At 38.2% G+C, this 12,206-nt stretch overlaps 2 protein-coding genes across 2 annotated transcripts in view; both read right to left on the bottom strand.

Moving 5' to 3' along the window:
• Positions 1–5,872: 5,872 nt before the first annotated feature.
• Positions 5,873–6,667, bottom strand: LOC147280360 (uncharacterized). The gene has a single exon (XM_086252191.1). The coding sequence runs from the start codon at positions 6,665–6,667 to the stop codon at positions 5,873–5,875; it is 795 nt and encodes a 264-aa protein (XP_086108317.1).
• Positions 6,668–7,140: 473 nt separating this feature from the next.
• The window catches only part of PRL (Minichromosome maintenance (MCM2/3/5) family protein), a 6,073-nt gene continuing 1,007 nt past the window's right edge, over positions 7,141–12,206 (bottom strand). The window contains exons 4-14 of the mRNA XM_086251227.1: positions 12,027–12,204; positions 11,600–11,722; positions 11,369–11,458; positions 11,012–11,154; positions 10,541–10,718; positions 9,984–10,175; positions 9,274–9,446; positions 8,884–9,087; positions 8,624–8,789; positions 7,875–8,096; positions 7,141–7,616 (exon numbers count right to left, since the gene is read on the bottom strand). Of these exons, the coding sequence (XP_086107353.1) occupies positions 7,512–7,616; positions 7,875–8,096; positions 8,624–8,789; positions 8,884–9,087; positions 9,274–9,446; positions 9,984–10,175; positions 10,541–10,718; positions 11,012–11,154; positions 11,369–11,458; positions 11,600–11,722; positions 12,027–12,204 (1,774 nt within the window). The 3' untranslated portion in view covers positions 7,141–7,511. The remainder of the gene's footprint in view (positions 7,617–7,874; positions 8,097–8,623; positions 8,790–8,883; positions 9,088–9,273; positions 9,447–9,983; positions 10,176–10,540; positions 10,719–11,011; positions 11,155–11,368; positions 11,459–11,599; positions 11,723–12,026; positions 12,205–12,206) is intronic.

The raw sequence follows: 12,206 nt of genomic DNA, 5'->3' as shown, positions 1-12,206 counted from the left end.
TAGATAGAGAGAGAGGCGACAATGGTTACTGGTTAGACAGAGAGAGAGGTGGTGATTGGTGAGAGTCGTCAGACAAAGAGAGAAAGGGAGAGAAGAGGCGACGGTGGGTGAACTGGTGGTTTAAGGTGGTGGTGGGTCGTGTTTGGGGTCTAAGATGGTGGTAGTGGTGGTCGGAGATGCTGTAGTGGTGGTCACTGGAGATGGCGAGATGTTGTAGTGGTTGGGAATTTGGGATCGCACAAGGAGACTTCGAGAGTGAGAGAGAGACAGAGACTTCGAGAGTGAAACCAAAAAAAAAAATCTTTATCGGTATAAAAATAATCAAATAAATGTATAAAACTGATTTTTTTATTTTTTTTTTTTTAAATTGGGATTCGGTATCGGTATACCGCCGGTATTGTATTCCGTAAGCCGATACCGTTACCAAAATAGACGGTTTGGAACTAATACCGAAATGGCGGTATCGGTTACCTCAATTTTTGGTAATTGTCGGTGCAATTTGCGGTCGACTGTCGGTAAATTTCGGTAATTCGGCATAAAATCCCAGCCCTACTCAAGACCATTATCACTTCGAACAATTTTAACCTTAGATGAGAATTGTGTTTCAACAAGGTTAATAAAGGAAGTAAGAAAACGTTGTGTGTCTGATTTATGATGCATAAGATATACTCAAGTGCATCGAGTATAGTCATCGACAATAGTGAGGAAATGTTGAGCTCTAAAAATAGACTTAACATGATAACCACCCCATATGTCCACATGAATTAATTCAAAAGCTTAAGTACTAGTGATGGAACTTAAAGGAAACTTAGAACGAGTTTGCTTTGCTAAGGGACAGATTAAACAATTAACATCACTACATTCAATGTTTTTGACAGAATCTAAAAGGAGTTGCAAAACTTTATTAGAGAGATGCCCTAGACATTGATGCCAAAAATGAGAAGAAGATGCATTGACTGCAGTCGCAGAGTGACAAGGGCCCCCTTTGAGACATCAAGGTAATACAGGCCTCCTCGTTCAGTGCTTGTCTCAATCATCTTCCTCGAGTGTTGGTCCTGAATCCCACAAGTATTATGAGTGAAAGTGGCTAGATAATGGGAATTAGAAACAAGCTTACTGATGGAGATGAAATTTAAGTGAAACGAGAGAACACAAAGTACATTAGTGTTGAACAAAATTTGTAAATAAATAATAAATATTACCTAACATAATTTCACCCAAATTCATTTATGGAATGATGGTTTTATTATTTTGGATACGACCCATTCAAGATGGAGTACATCTCTTAATTACAGTCCATTGACTCAAGGTAATACCCTTTGATTCCAAATATAATGAAACCAACGGACCATCTTGCAAGTATTTGGATTTTCAATAGGTGAAAGACCCATTGAAATGGATTTTATTTATGATTGCAGTTGCACCCATATTTTAGGTTGCCTACGTACCCATTGCAGGATCAAACCACATGTAGTTTCAAGGTTTTAGGATTTAAATGGGTGGATGACCCACTTAAAAGATTTGTGTAATTTGGGTAGGGTTTAGAGACCTTAGATTTGACTTGAGAAATTAACTCAGAGACTTTGTGTGTGAGACAAATTTCTGGGAAATTTGGATGTATTTGATTGGCTGCGGTTGCACCTAAATTTTAGTAGGTTGCCTACATACCCATGACAGGATCAAACCGAATGTAGTTCATTAAAAATGAAATTTGAGAAATTGCGAAATTAATTCGATAACTTTGTATGAGAATTAATTTCAGAGAAATTTGGCGTAAAAGTAATTTGATTTGACCGCAGTTGTAGGCAAATTTAATCCACATTGCCTACGTACCCATTGTGGGATCAAACCGGACGTAGTTCACAAAGAATTTGACTTGACTGGCTTTATGCCATTTTGAGATTTGGATTTAAGAGATTTGGTTTTGTACCAATTGAGAATTTGGTTTTGTACCAATTTAAGAGTTTGAATTTGGGGTTTGGATTTGGTTTCGGTTTTGTACCGATTGAGAGAATTGGTTTTGTACCAATTTGAGAGTTTGAATTTGGGATTGGAGGAAAGTGTCCACCAATATTTGACATCAATTATTTCTAAATTGATATATCATTGTAATGGGCAACAAGAATTTGGGAGACGGGCCCAGAGGCTTTGATTTAGGATTTTGGGCTGAGCCAAAAAAATAATGGAAGATTTTAATAACCCATTTATCCGAAATTTTAAGTTTTGAGAGATTTTGTTGTTTCCCCGTAACTAGAAGTTTTGGGTAACCCTTTTCATGGACCTAACCTCCATAGAGCATTAAACTTAATCCTAATTCCCAAGGCATAAAGCCCATTGTTTAAGCCAGCTAGAAACATATCAGGATGTACATGAATCATTGTTTCTTTTGGATTGGGACTTCCTCAGATAAGCAAGAAATGAGAATCTTTATCCCACAACACCTACAAATCCTTCCTTTCAAATAGAACCTGTGAGCTGGGGATGAGACGAGTCAGTACAAAGAGAGCGACTTATTTTGCTAGCGTGTGTGCGAGATCTTCTCTGCGGGATTCTGAGGTAAGGAACTCATTCATTGATTGAATATAAATCCCTTTTTTTTACTCACCATGGGCGGACTATCTTTTGCTTATTTTGTGCAGGTTTTGTGTCACGGGCTCACTTTTTACGCAGCGGAATTTGTCCGTGCGGCGCCAAGATTCCTCTGAATCAAGGCCAGCCATCCTTTCTCTTTACTCTTTTTAAGATTTAGACCCATTCGTTACCTTCTTGAGGTTTGCCAACAAGAACTACTCATCCCGAGTCTCGCTCGTAGCGATTATACGATTGCTTCCTTGTGCCAAGGTTCTCAGCCAAGACACTCGCCCGATCGATAGGTTCTTATGACGCCGGCTTTCCATTCTCACATGTCGAGTCTTACTTTGTTTCCACATCTCAACTGTCATGGCACTAAGGGCTAGCTCGCGCCCATAGTCCTTTCCTCGAGTTGAACATGCAAGCCAACTAGTAAGCATGCCACCCGAGTAAGCAACTCTTCTCTGATGTCCCACATTAGCATTCTCTCGTTGGCATGGGGTCGCCCCTCCCGTGCTTGCTAACATCATATATTGTGCATGGCCGAACCCAAGCCGATGCCCTCGTTGAGTACTACATGGCCAATGTGCACCATGAAGTCTCCGGGAGTTCACATGTAGTTGGCGTGTTGTGCATATGGTGCGGCATAAAGGAATTCCCTTCGTAGCCTCATGTGCGCGCGCCCAGCGCAATACAAGCACTCCCGCTCGCTTGTACTGTCCGTGGGACCTCCTTTCTCACGGAGACACATGACCGCCTTCTGGAAGTCATGTGCCCGCCCCCTAGGTCCCCAAAGGTTCCTATAGTAGCTCGCTTAACGCTCCTTAGGTGTGGGCGTCGGGGGTGGTGGAGAGCCTGACACCATGTCTCCCCCTAAGGAGCATTTTATGCCTTTCTTCACAAAGCATGAGGAAACATCAACTTGCGCGATGAGTCATAATTGCCCATAATTAATTCATTCGAACTCCGAATGACAAACTGTTAGTTGCGTTGGACTCGTTTCGACCTCTTGAATTTACCGGTATTTTTAGATTTCCCAAATTCCAACCGGAAGACCCCGAAACAGCCAAATTACAAAATTACCCTTCAACGCGCGCAACCCGGCCACTCTTCGCCAAACGAATGTCATTCTCTTGCCACTTGACCCTCCGTACTTCATATTAATGTCACATAAGCACAACTCTAAGTGCGGACCGTGACACTTTGCAACATCCATGACATGCTTTGATTAATCAAAGAAAAGTCAAGTTTTGCAACATCCAATGAACTTTCTAACATTAGGCTTATCACGTGGGGAATTGGAGTAAAGCAAGATCTTTTCCTTCCATGACATACTTTGATTAATCAAAGAAAAGTCAAGCTTTTTTTCTTACTGTACGAATGACAAATCCTTCCATATTTCCCTTTTCTCTTATTACTCCTATTTTTCTTTTTATGTCCATTTTGTCTTATACAATATACTATCTTTTCAACAAATTGTTACAACAAAAATATCATAGCAGCCTAGTAGTTTCCAACGGTCCAAGGGGTGGTCAAAAAGTTCAAAGGTAATCACATGGCTTTGTTGTATGTTGCACTTTCACCTTGCTACAAAGTCCCTTTTTTTTTTTTATATTTTTTTTTTATATTTTTTATTCCTCTTGACCTGTTGTAGACCAAAGAGCTAACTCTTTTCCTTTCCTTTCCAGGTGTCAGTTCTGTGCAGAAACAAAGTTCAGTCTTCCAAAGTAAAGAGATAGGTACATCCATCTCACTTTCACTTTGCAAGCCTTTATTGTTTCGCTCAATTAATAAACTTGACTGTTTGTTTGTTCTAGCGGCGAGAACAAAGCCCATTTATCTTTTGCAAATCGCCCTCCAAAGGTTAATGTTCTTTTTCTTTTTCTTTTTTTTTTTACTTCACCGTTGAGAGAAACCATTTTTTGCTTACATCTTTACACGGCTTGACCCCATTTTTCCTTTTGCAGGTGATTCTTGGCTCTTGCCCATTTTTGTGTATTTTCAAAGGGGGACAATGATGACTCGACCACATATTTTTAATGGATTCGCTTAGAATTCAAAGAAGATCCCAATGGATTCACTTAGAATCCAAAGAAGAACCCAACAGATTCGTTTAGAATTCATGGCTACCTTTTAGATTGGTCATTTGTGGTGTCGCGTGGACACCGATTTGGATTGTAGTGACCATGGCCACTACGGAAAATAGCAGACTAGCATTGACTTTATAGTGCCCATGGGCACCACCTAACCCAAAGGCTCGCTGCTATTAGATCAATGACAAAAATGAAAGAAGGCTTTGAGAAATTTGATGGGAAAAACTGTAACCTTCAAGGAGAAAATCTTTTATCCTCATACAAGAGTTATACCTTAGACAAACTCTTTGCAGCACCTTTGAATTTCTGAAAAGAAATGCCTTCCTTTTCTCTCTGTTCGTTCAGCCTTTTGTTAACTTGATTCCTCCTTTTTCTTTTTCAAAGCCTGAATGCCCCTTTTATAGGCCACACTAGAGGCCACAGATGAGATAGATAAAATCCAATTTAAATTTCAAAGCGTTGATGATCACTTTAGTTTAAATTCAAATGAGTTATCTCCATCTATTTATCTGTTTATCTCTTTTCTCTAATATTTTTATTTTTATTTTTTTAGGACTTTAATACCTTTTGGAAGCTTCCCACGTGGGATAATCCTCACTCATTTCAAATTTCAAAGGTGAGATTTTTTTTATTTCAACAATTAGTTAAGATCAAATAAGAAGAGAATGCAACATTGCCAATGTGTGTAACAATGGTATGAGTTCCATTACGTAGTTGTACTGTGCGATTTTTGACAGGAGAAGATTCAGTTAAAAAGCTGGGAGAACAAACCATGTGATTGGTTGCCCCACTATCAATGATCCAATTGGTGTTCTTTCCAATGACAGAAAAACAAGTAACGTTACCTGATAAATCACTAATGGCAGAAGAACTACCAAAATGATTAGCCATAGAGGTGCTCTTATTGTGTGTAAGAGGCTAAGAAATTGTTGATACTCTGTTGGAGTGAGAGCAACAAAACTGGTTTGAGGGGCTAACACTTCCCTTTGATCAGCACGCTGGGAAGTTGTGTGGTTTGCCTTTAGAGAAAAATTGCGGCGTTCTTGATGATTTGGCTTGGCATCATATTGTTCTTGTTTTTGTAGCTTGCAACAAGTGTTAATAGTGTGGCCATTCCATCCACAATATTCACATTTCAGATGTGATAGGCATACATCTGCACTATGGCCAATTTATCACAAACCCTACGAAAGATATTTGAGTTTATTTTACCTGCACAAGACCCGTTTGTGTGGTCCCTTGAAGTTGTCTCTTACAGCAAAGGCAGCAACGTCTGAAATGATGGGCTTCTCAGATGTTATTTCTCGCTGCCTCTCATATTGGAGTATCAGAGAATAAGCACGATTCTCAGTAGGAAAGGGGTCCATTAGGAGGATCTGTCCTCGCACAACAGCATAGAACTCATTGAGTCCCATTAGAAACTTCATCGTCTTTTGATCTTGTTGGTATTGAAGGACTTCTTTTACAATACCATAGCTGCAAGCAAGGATTTCATATAGGGCAGATCTTTCATCCCATAGCCCTTTGAGTTTGGTGAAGTATGATGCAACAATCATGTTATTCTGAATGCAATCATGTATGGCTTGCTTAACGTGGAAAAGATGAACCTTATTTACCCGGGAAAATCGTTCTTTGAGATCTCGCCATATCTCATGAGTCGTGTCATTGTATATGACGCTTGTTGCTATGTCTTGAAACATTGAGTTGAACAGCCATGACTTAACCAAGTCATTGCATCTTGTCCATTGTTGGGTATCTGTTTCCACCGTGCTGGTTGGTTTCTTGATGGATCCGTTAACAAAACAAACCTTGTTCTTAACGCTTAGGGCAGTTGTCATAGCATGACTCCATGTGCTGTAATTTTCTTCAGTCAAGAGTTGTGAGACAAAGATTGTGCCAGGTTGATCTAAGTGATGCAGGTAGAGTGGGCTAGTGGGATTATCATATTTGATGATCTCATATCTATTTGAAGATTTCTTGCTGGATTCTGAATCGTTAACCATGGTAGGAGAGGAATACGACTAGGAGTTTGTTTGATCTTTTTGCTGTGAAAGAAATTTCTTGGTCACCAAGAGCTTTGGTGCTCTGATACCATATGAGAAAGTTGTAGAATTGGTATGAATTATGTCATATTCATATTGACGTACAATTATACAAGAAGTAAGTAATTTAGATCCTACAAGTTTTTCTAGACTAACTGAATTACATGACCAAGGAAGGAAATAAAAACAGTTGAGTATATATACAATTAATAAGAATCTCCTCAATATATGCTATTTAACTCTACTTTCCTTAACAGAAGCTACCTTAGGTGAAACGGGTTTAAATGGCAACAGAAGTTTGCTAACCAAGAAACAAAAAGAGAATACAAAAGATTAAGAGAGAAATATGGCATACGTCTAATAACCTGAGTCATCATAATACAATATTTTACCAACAGATTGAGCCGCAAGAAAAAGAGTTAGGCAACAACATATAAATGAAATATCATACATTTTGCTCCATTGATTTTGGCTAGTCAACAATGCTAACTGAACCTCAAAAAACCATGCTAACTGAACCACTTCCAACTTCAGATTCCCAATAAGTGACAAATCTGGCATCAAATGTCTGAATATGCACCTCAAGCTAGATCTAAACTGTCCAAAGTACATTAAAAGATTCAATTAAATCCAATGAAAACATACTCTAAGTTTGACTTTTGAGCTTCCCACTGCCTAATCCTTCTTCTTTTTTTTTTTTCTTCCAAGATGAGAGTATCTTCCCACTATCTTTCAAATGGGAAGGGGCCAAGACCACTCCTGTGTTAAGGGATTGCAGCACTCAAGAAATCTACAGCAAGGCATATCAGGCATCAATAAATCTGATGTCAAAAGTACGGGGATTTATCTGCCACACATTCAATGCTGCGTATTCCTCTAAACATTCTTTCAGTTGGGCTTCACTGTATCCCTGTTCCAAAGCAAGCATTCCACATGGGTGAGACAAAATAGATAGGATTTCAGAAAAGATTATCAAGAATCTCCTGCAATTATACACCTTAGTCAAAGAAAAAGGGTAAAAACCTAATTCCTTTCAGTTTCAAAACCATACATTTTAGTGATATTATGATTCCGTCTAGAATTTCTATATAAGGACTTATATTTTTATCACTTCTAAGTTTAGCTCCTTTCTGAACATCACAGATGCCTTCAAGGTTCAAAAACTAACCTTCCTAGAAATCCAATTTAGAGCATGTGCATAGCTCACATCCAACTTGTCAGTCCTGGCAGCTTCATCTCGCAAAATTGAATAGATATCGGAGATAGCATCCAGACCAGATCTCTGACGATCATCTGAGTACAAAGAGAACTTTGACATCTGCATGAGTCTGAGTGCCTCATCCACATCACTTTGAGCCATAGTTTCAGAAAATCGGAGTCTTGCTAGTGCCTGAAAATGAAAGAAATTAGTGTCTTTCAAATAGTCAGTACATCCTATAAACATCTATTGCTCCCTTCTCTGGATGACAGTTTTTGAGCAACTCATTCAACAAAACCAAGTAAAGCTGGTTTAATCTACATACCCAAAAAAAGTGTAATGGTACTTGTCAAAAACATAAAATTTCCATGCCACATATTTCTCTTCACTTATGGAAAACGTTTTTTTTTTTCTGACCAGAAAAAAAAATACGTTTTTTGAGCAACCCATCAAAGGACAAAAACAAATGTAATAAATAGACATCTATTGCTCCACACTATGGGTGACATTTTTAAGGCAGTGCATCCAATTAACTGGGTAGAAGCCAGTCCAAACAAACTCAAACATATATCTATTTTATAATTCTAAACTCAAAATCTGACCCAGTCCATATTCAGAAAGAATACAAGTATGCCACCCAACTTTGATACACAACATATACAATGGAAGCCACATGAAATAAATAAAAATAAGTAAACAAGTGAAAAGAATGAACTTACAGCTGATATTCGAAGAATGCTGAGAAGAGTTCTCACAGTTGTATAGGAGTGGGGTGCATTAGATTTAGCTTCTTCTTGCCGAATGCTAGAGTAGGCACTAGCAATATACTCTTCAAGTTCCTCTGGGACTGAAGGAGACAATCTTCTTGCAGCAGAAATATATGCGCTGAAAAAAAAATGATAAACCAAGAGTGAATATCCTGGAATTATAACTACTATTGTGCTTTCTAATTTTCTATGTTAAGAAATATGAGATTTACCGAAGAACAGATGGTTCAAGTGGAGTGAAGCCAAGAGCCGGAGATTCTTTATTCTGGTGGACGTAGACAACATGCCTAGCCATCTCGAGATCACTATCCATATCTGCTCGATCCAGGATCAACCATAGAAGATCAAATCTTGACAAAAGGGCAGGGGGAAGATTAATATTTTCAGCTGGAGTTCTACGTAGGTCATATCTCCCCCTTCAAGAAAATAAAAGATAATAACAGTAAGACTTTGCATATAGACCAGAATATCAAACAAGGTTAGCTGTCTGTGGCAGGAAAGCTACCACATAATTAGAATTTAGAGCAAGGTGAAGTAGAAGAAAAACAACAGGGGCATACGCCCTCAAGAAAAACCAGGTAAAAACGTAGAAAGATTTGTACCATGCCGGATTAGCTGCAGCAAGAACAGCAGTCCTTGCATTCAAAGAAGTAGTGATCCCAGCCTTGGCAATGCTGACAGTCTGCTGCTCCATAACTTCATGTATGGCTGTACGATCTAATTCATCCATCTTATCAAACTCATCGATAGCACAAATACCCATATCAGCTAGCACCTGAAATGAGTTAATGCTTCTATATTTTAACCCAGAAACCCTTGAAAGACAATCAGATAGGAAGCCGATTGAAGAATGATGAGGAATCTAATTTAATTAGGGTTTTGAATTTGAGTTGATTTTGGATTGGCTTCCACAAACTGGCTACGATGTAACTCTTTGGCAATAGAAGTGAATTACGAAATATTGAAATAATATTGCCTCCCTATTTCTCTACTTTTCTCTTCCTATATCGTTCTCCCTCCCTCCCTTTCTTTCCCTCTTCTTTTTCCATCTATTGATTCTGCACTAAAGCTACACTTTTGACATGATGCAAAACGGTTTAACTTTGGAAAACCTTATTTTCTGACTCAAATTAAAAGTTAACAGAAAGGGCCAATCTTTTGAGATATGGCTAATGAGGCGACAACTTGGCAGTCTGAGTATCATGCAATTATGCCACAAGTATTTCCTTTTTATATGCTGTTCTCCACGTGTAACATGTGAGGATCAACATAGATAAGAATTATGTATCACTGAGAAGAATATATATCTCACCAATGCTCCTCCTTCCAGGACCATTTCATTTGTGACAGGATCTTTCTGAACAGCAGCAGTTAGACCAACTCCACTGCTTCCTTTACCAGTCGTATAAACTCCCCTGGGTGCTACATTAATTATGTGTTTAAGAAGCTGACTCTTTGCAACTCCAGGATCGCCCATCAAACAAATATGTAAATCTCCTCTAATCTGCAAATGTAAAAGAAAATATATTATGACCTTCTGTAGTCTCAGCTTGAAAATGTTACAACATACTATAATCAGTATGTTATATCACAGATGTGAACATGAGCTGGAGAATCCCATTTCATAATGGAGGGAGACAGATTGTAAACTGAAACTCAGTTTACATAACCATTAACCAGTGACCAGGACTAGTAAGAACCAGGAGAACCGAGAGGAGAGGGAAGGAAGAGGGAAGGGGGGAACTGCTAATCTGCCATTTCACTCATATGGATGATATATCCAAATATGCCCACACCCTCATGAAATTCAAACTTACCAAAATTATAAGCATAATTCAAATTTAGCAAACAGTAATGTTGGGAATTTACCTTCATTCCATCTTTTAGTTTCCTGTGAGGGGCACCCACTAGGAGCAGAAGTAGAGCCTTTTTGATATCTTCGTGCCCATAAATTTCAGGTGCCAAAGATCGTGCCAACTTATTATAAATGTCACCATCATCAGCTAAATTTCTAATTTGTTCTTCCTCATCTCCTAAAAGTTCATACCTGCAATAGAACACAACTTAGTACGCAGCATCTTTACCTAGCAATGTAAAAGGTATATCTCAGTAGGTAAGAGGACAACTCCTATTTTACCAAAAACTGCACTAAAAGCACCAGATGAACTTTATGTTAAAAGTTGAAAAGAAGCGAAAACAATATGTAGTTGAAGATGGATGTGTAAAAAGTAATTTGGTCAATTACACAAGTATAAATGTCTTTTGTCAATTAAGAACTTATATAAAAAATATATAAACAGATGAGTAAATAAAATTGATAACTGGAATAATATGACTTACTCTTCATATTTTTTCTTATAATGTGTGACTGACATGGCTTCTAAGTAAGTATCTGCAACTAAGCCAGCCCGCATTGCTCTATAGCCAGTGTAAGGAATAGGAAGAAAAATGCCAGATAATTCAACGACATCACCCGGAGCTACCTAATAATATTCAGAACGAGGCACGAGGCAAAAAAATTTAAACAAAATAGTACATATTCAGCTAAGTAGAAGCAGAATGTCATCACTCTATCCAAATCATGCAAATTTGTAAAATGGAAGTGGAGAATTTCCACCCCCACATAGAGTTTTCAGTTAAAGCCAGCAAGCTTACCCATAAAAATATTTTACCAAAATTGACATAAAAACAACCAACCTTTCTTGTGAGTTCACCCCTGAAGTGCACAGTCATTGTCCGTGGAATATGGCCTTTTGGAACCTGTTCAGCCAACTCTTGCATCTTGGCCTGCAATTAAACCACGTCCAACCATATCAAAGATGAGAGATAAACACTATCATTGAAGAAAAATAAGAAAAACCATATTATGATACAGATGTCCTCCTTGGTATAGTATAATTCAAGAATGAAATAGGATAAAATATAAACCTCCTGAAACTTCAAAAATTTTGATGCCCTGAGTTGAAGAATGAGATTCCCCTTTGTTCTATTTGTAAAACAGCGCCTGGATGGGCACTCAAACAGGGGCATAAAGACTCGAGCAGTTACTTCCTGTTAGGCACAAAACAATTAATGAATAAAAAAAGTGGCTTTAAAGAAACTAGACCCAAGTATAGACCCAATGGCATTAAACAGATAATATTCCGAAGGGTAAAAGAAATGTAAGAAAATATGCTGAATATGTTTGGTGTTGTAGCTAGTTCTAAATCCCACTTTATTATGACTTCCTGGCAATTGAATGGAAAATATTATATTGGTTTATGGTGGAAATAGGACAAAAATTTATCATGGAAAATCTCTTCTTATTTGAGGAGATTCATTTCAGGATATCTGAGCTAAGCTTGCCCCTTATTACCTGATAAATCTCAAAACCACATTCTTCACACGTATACACAGCAACCTGCATCAATGGCTTAACATCTGAACACCGCGTCACAATACCTGATATCTTCACAAGCTGACCAATATATGAAGCCTTGACCTCCCTAATGGAAAATGGCTGCCCTTTTGAAGATGCTTTTATGTAAACTTCACT

The sequence above is a fragment of the Dryas octopetala genome, chromosome 7 (genome assembly GCF_963921425.1).
Source record: "Dryas octopetala chromosome 7, drDryOcto1.1, whole genome shotgun sequence".
Classification (NCBI taxonomy): domain Eukaryota; kingdom Viridiplantae; phylum Streptophyta; class Magnoliopsida; order Rosales; family Rosaceae; genus Dryas; species Dryas octopetala.
Note: the sequence above shows the minus strand (reverse complement) of the source record. Positions and strands in the feature narration are given on the sequence as shown.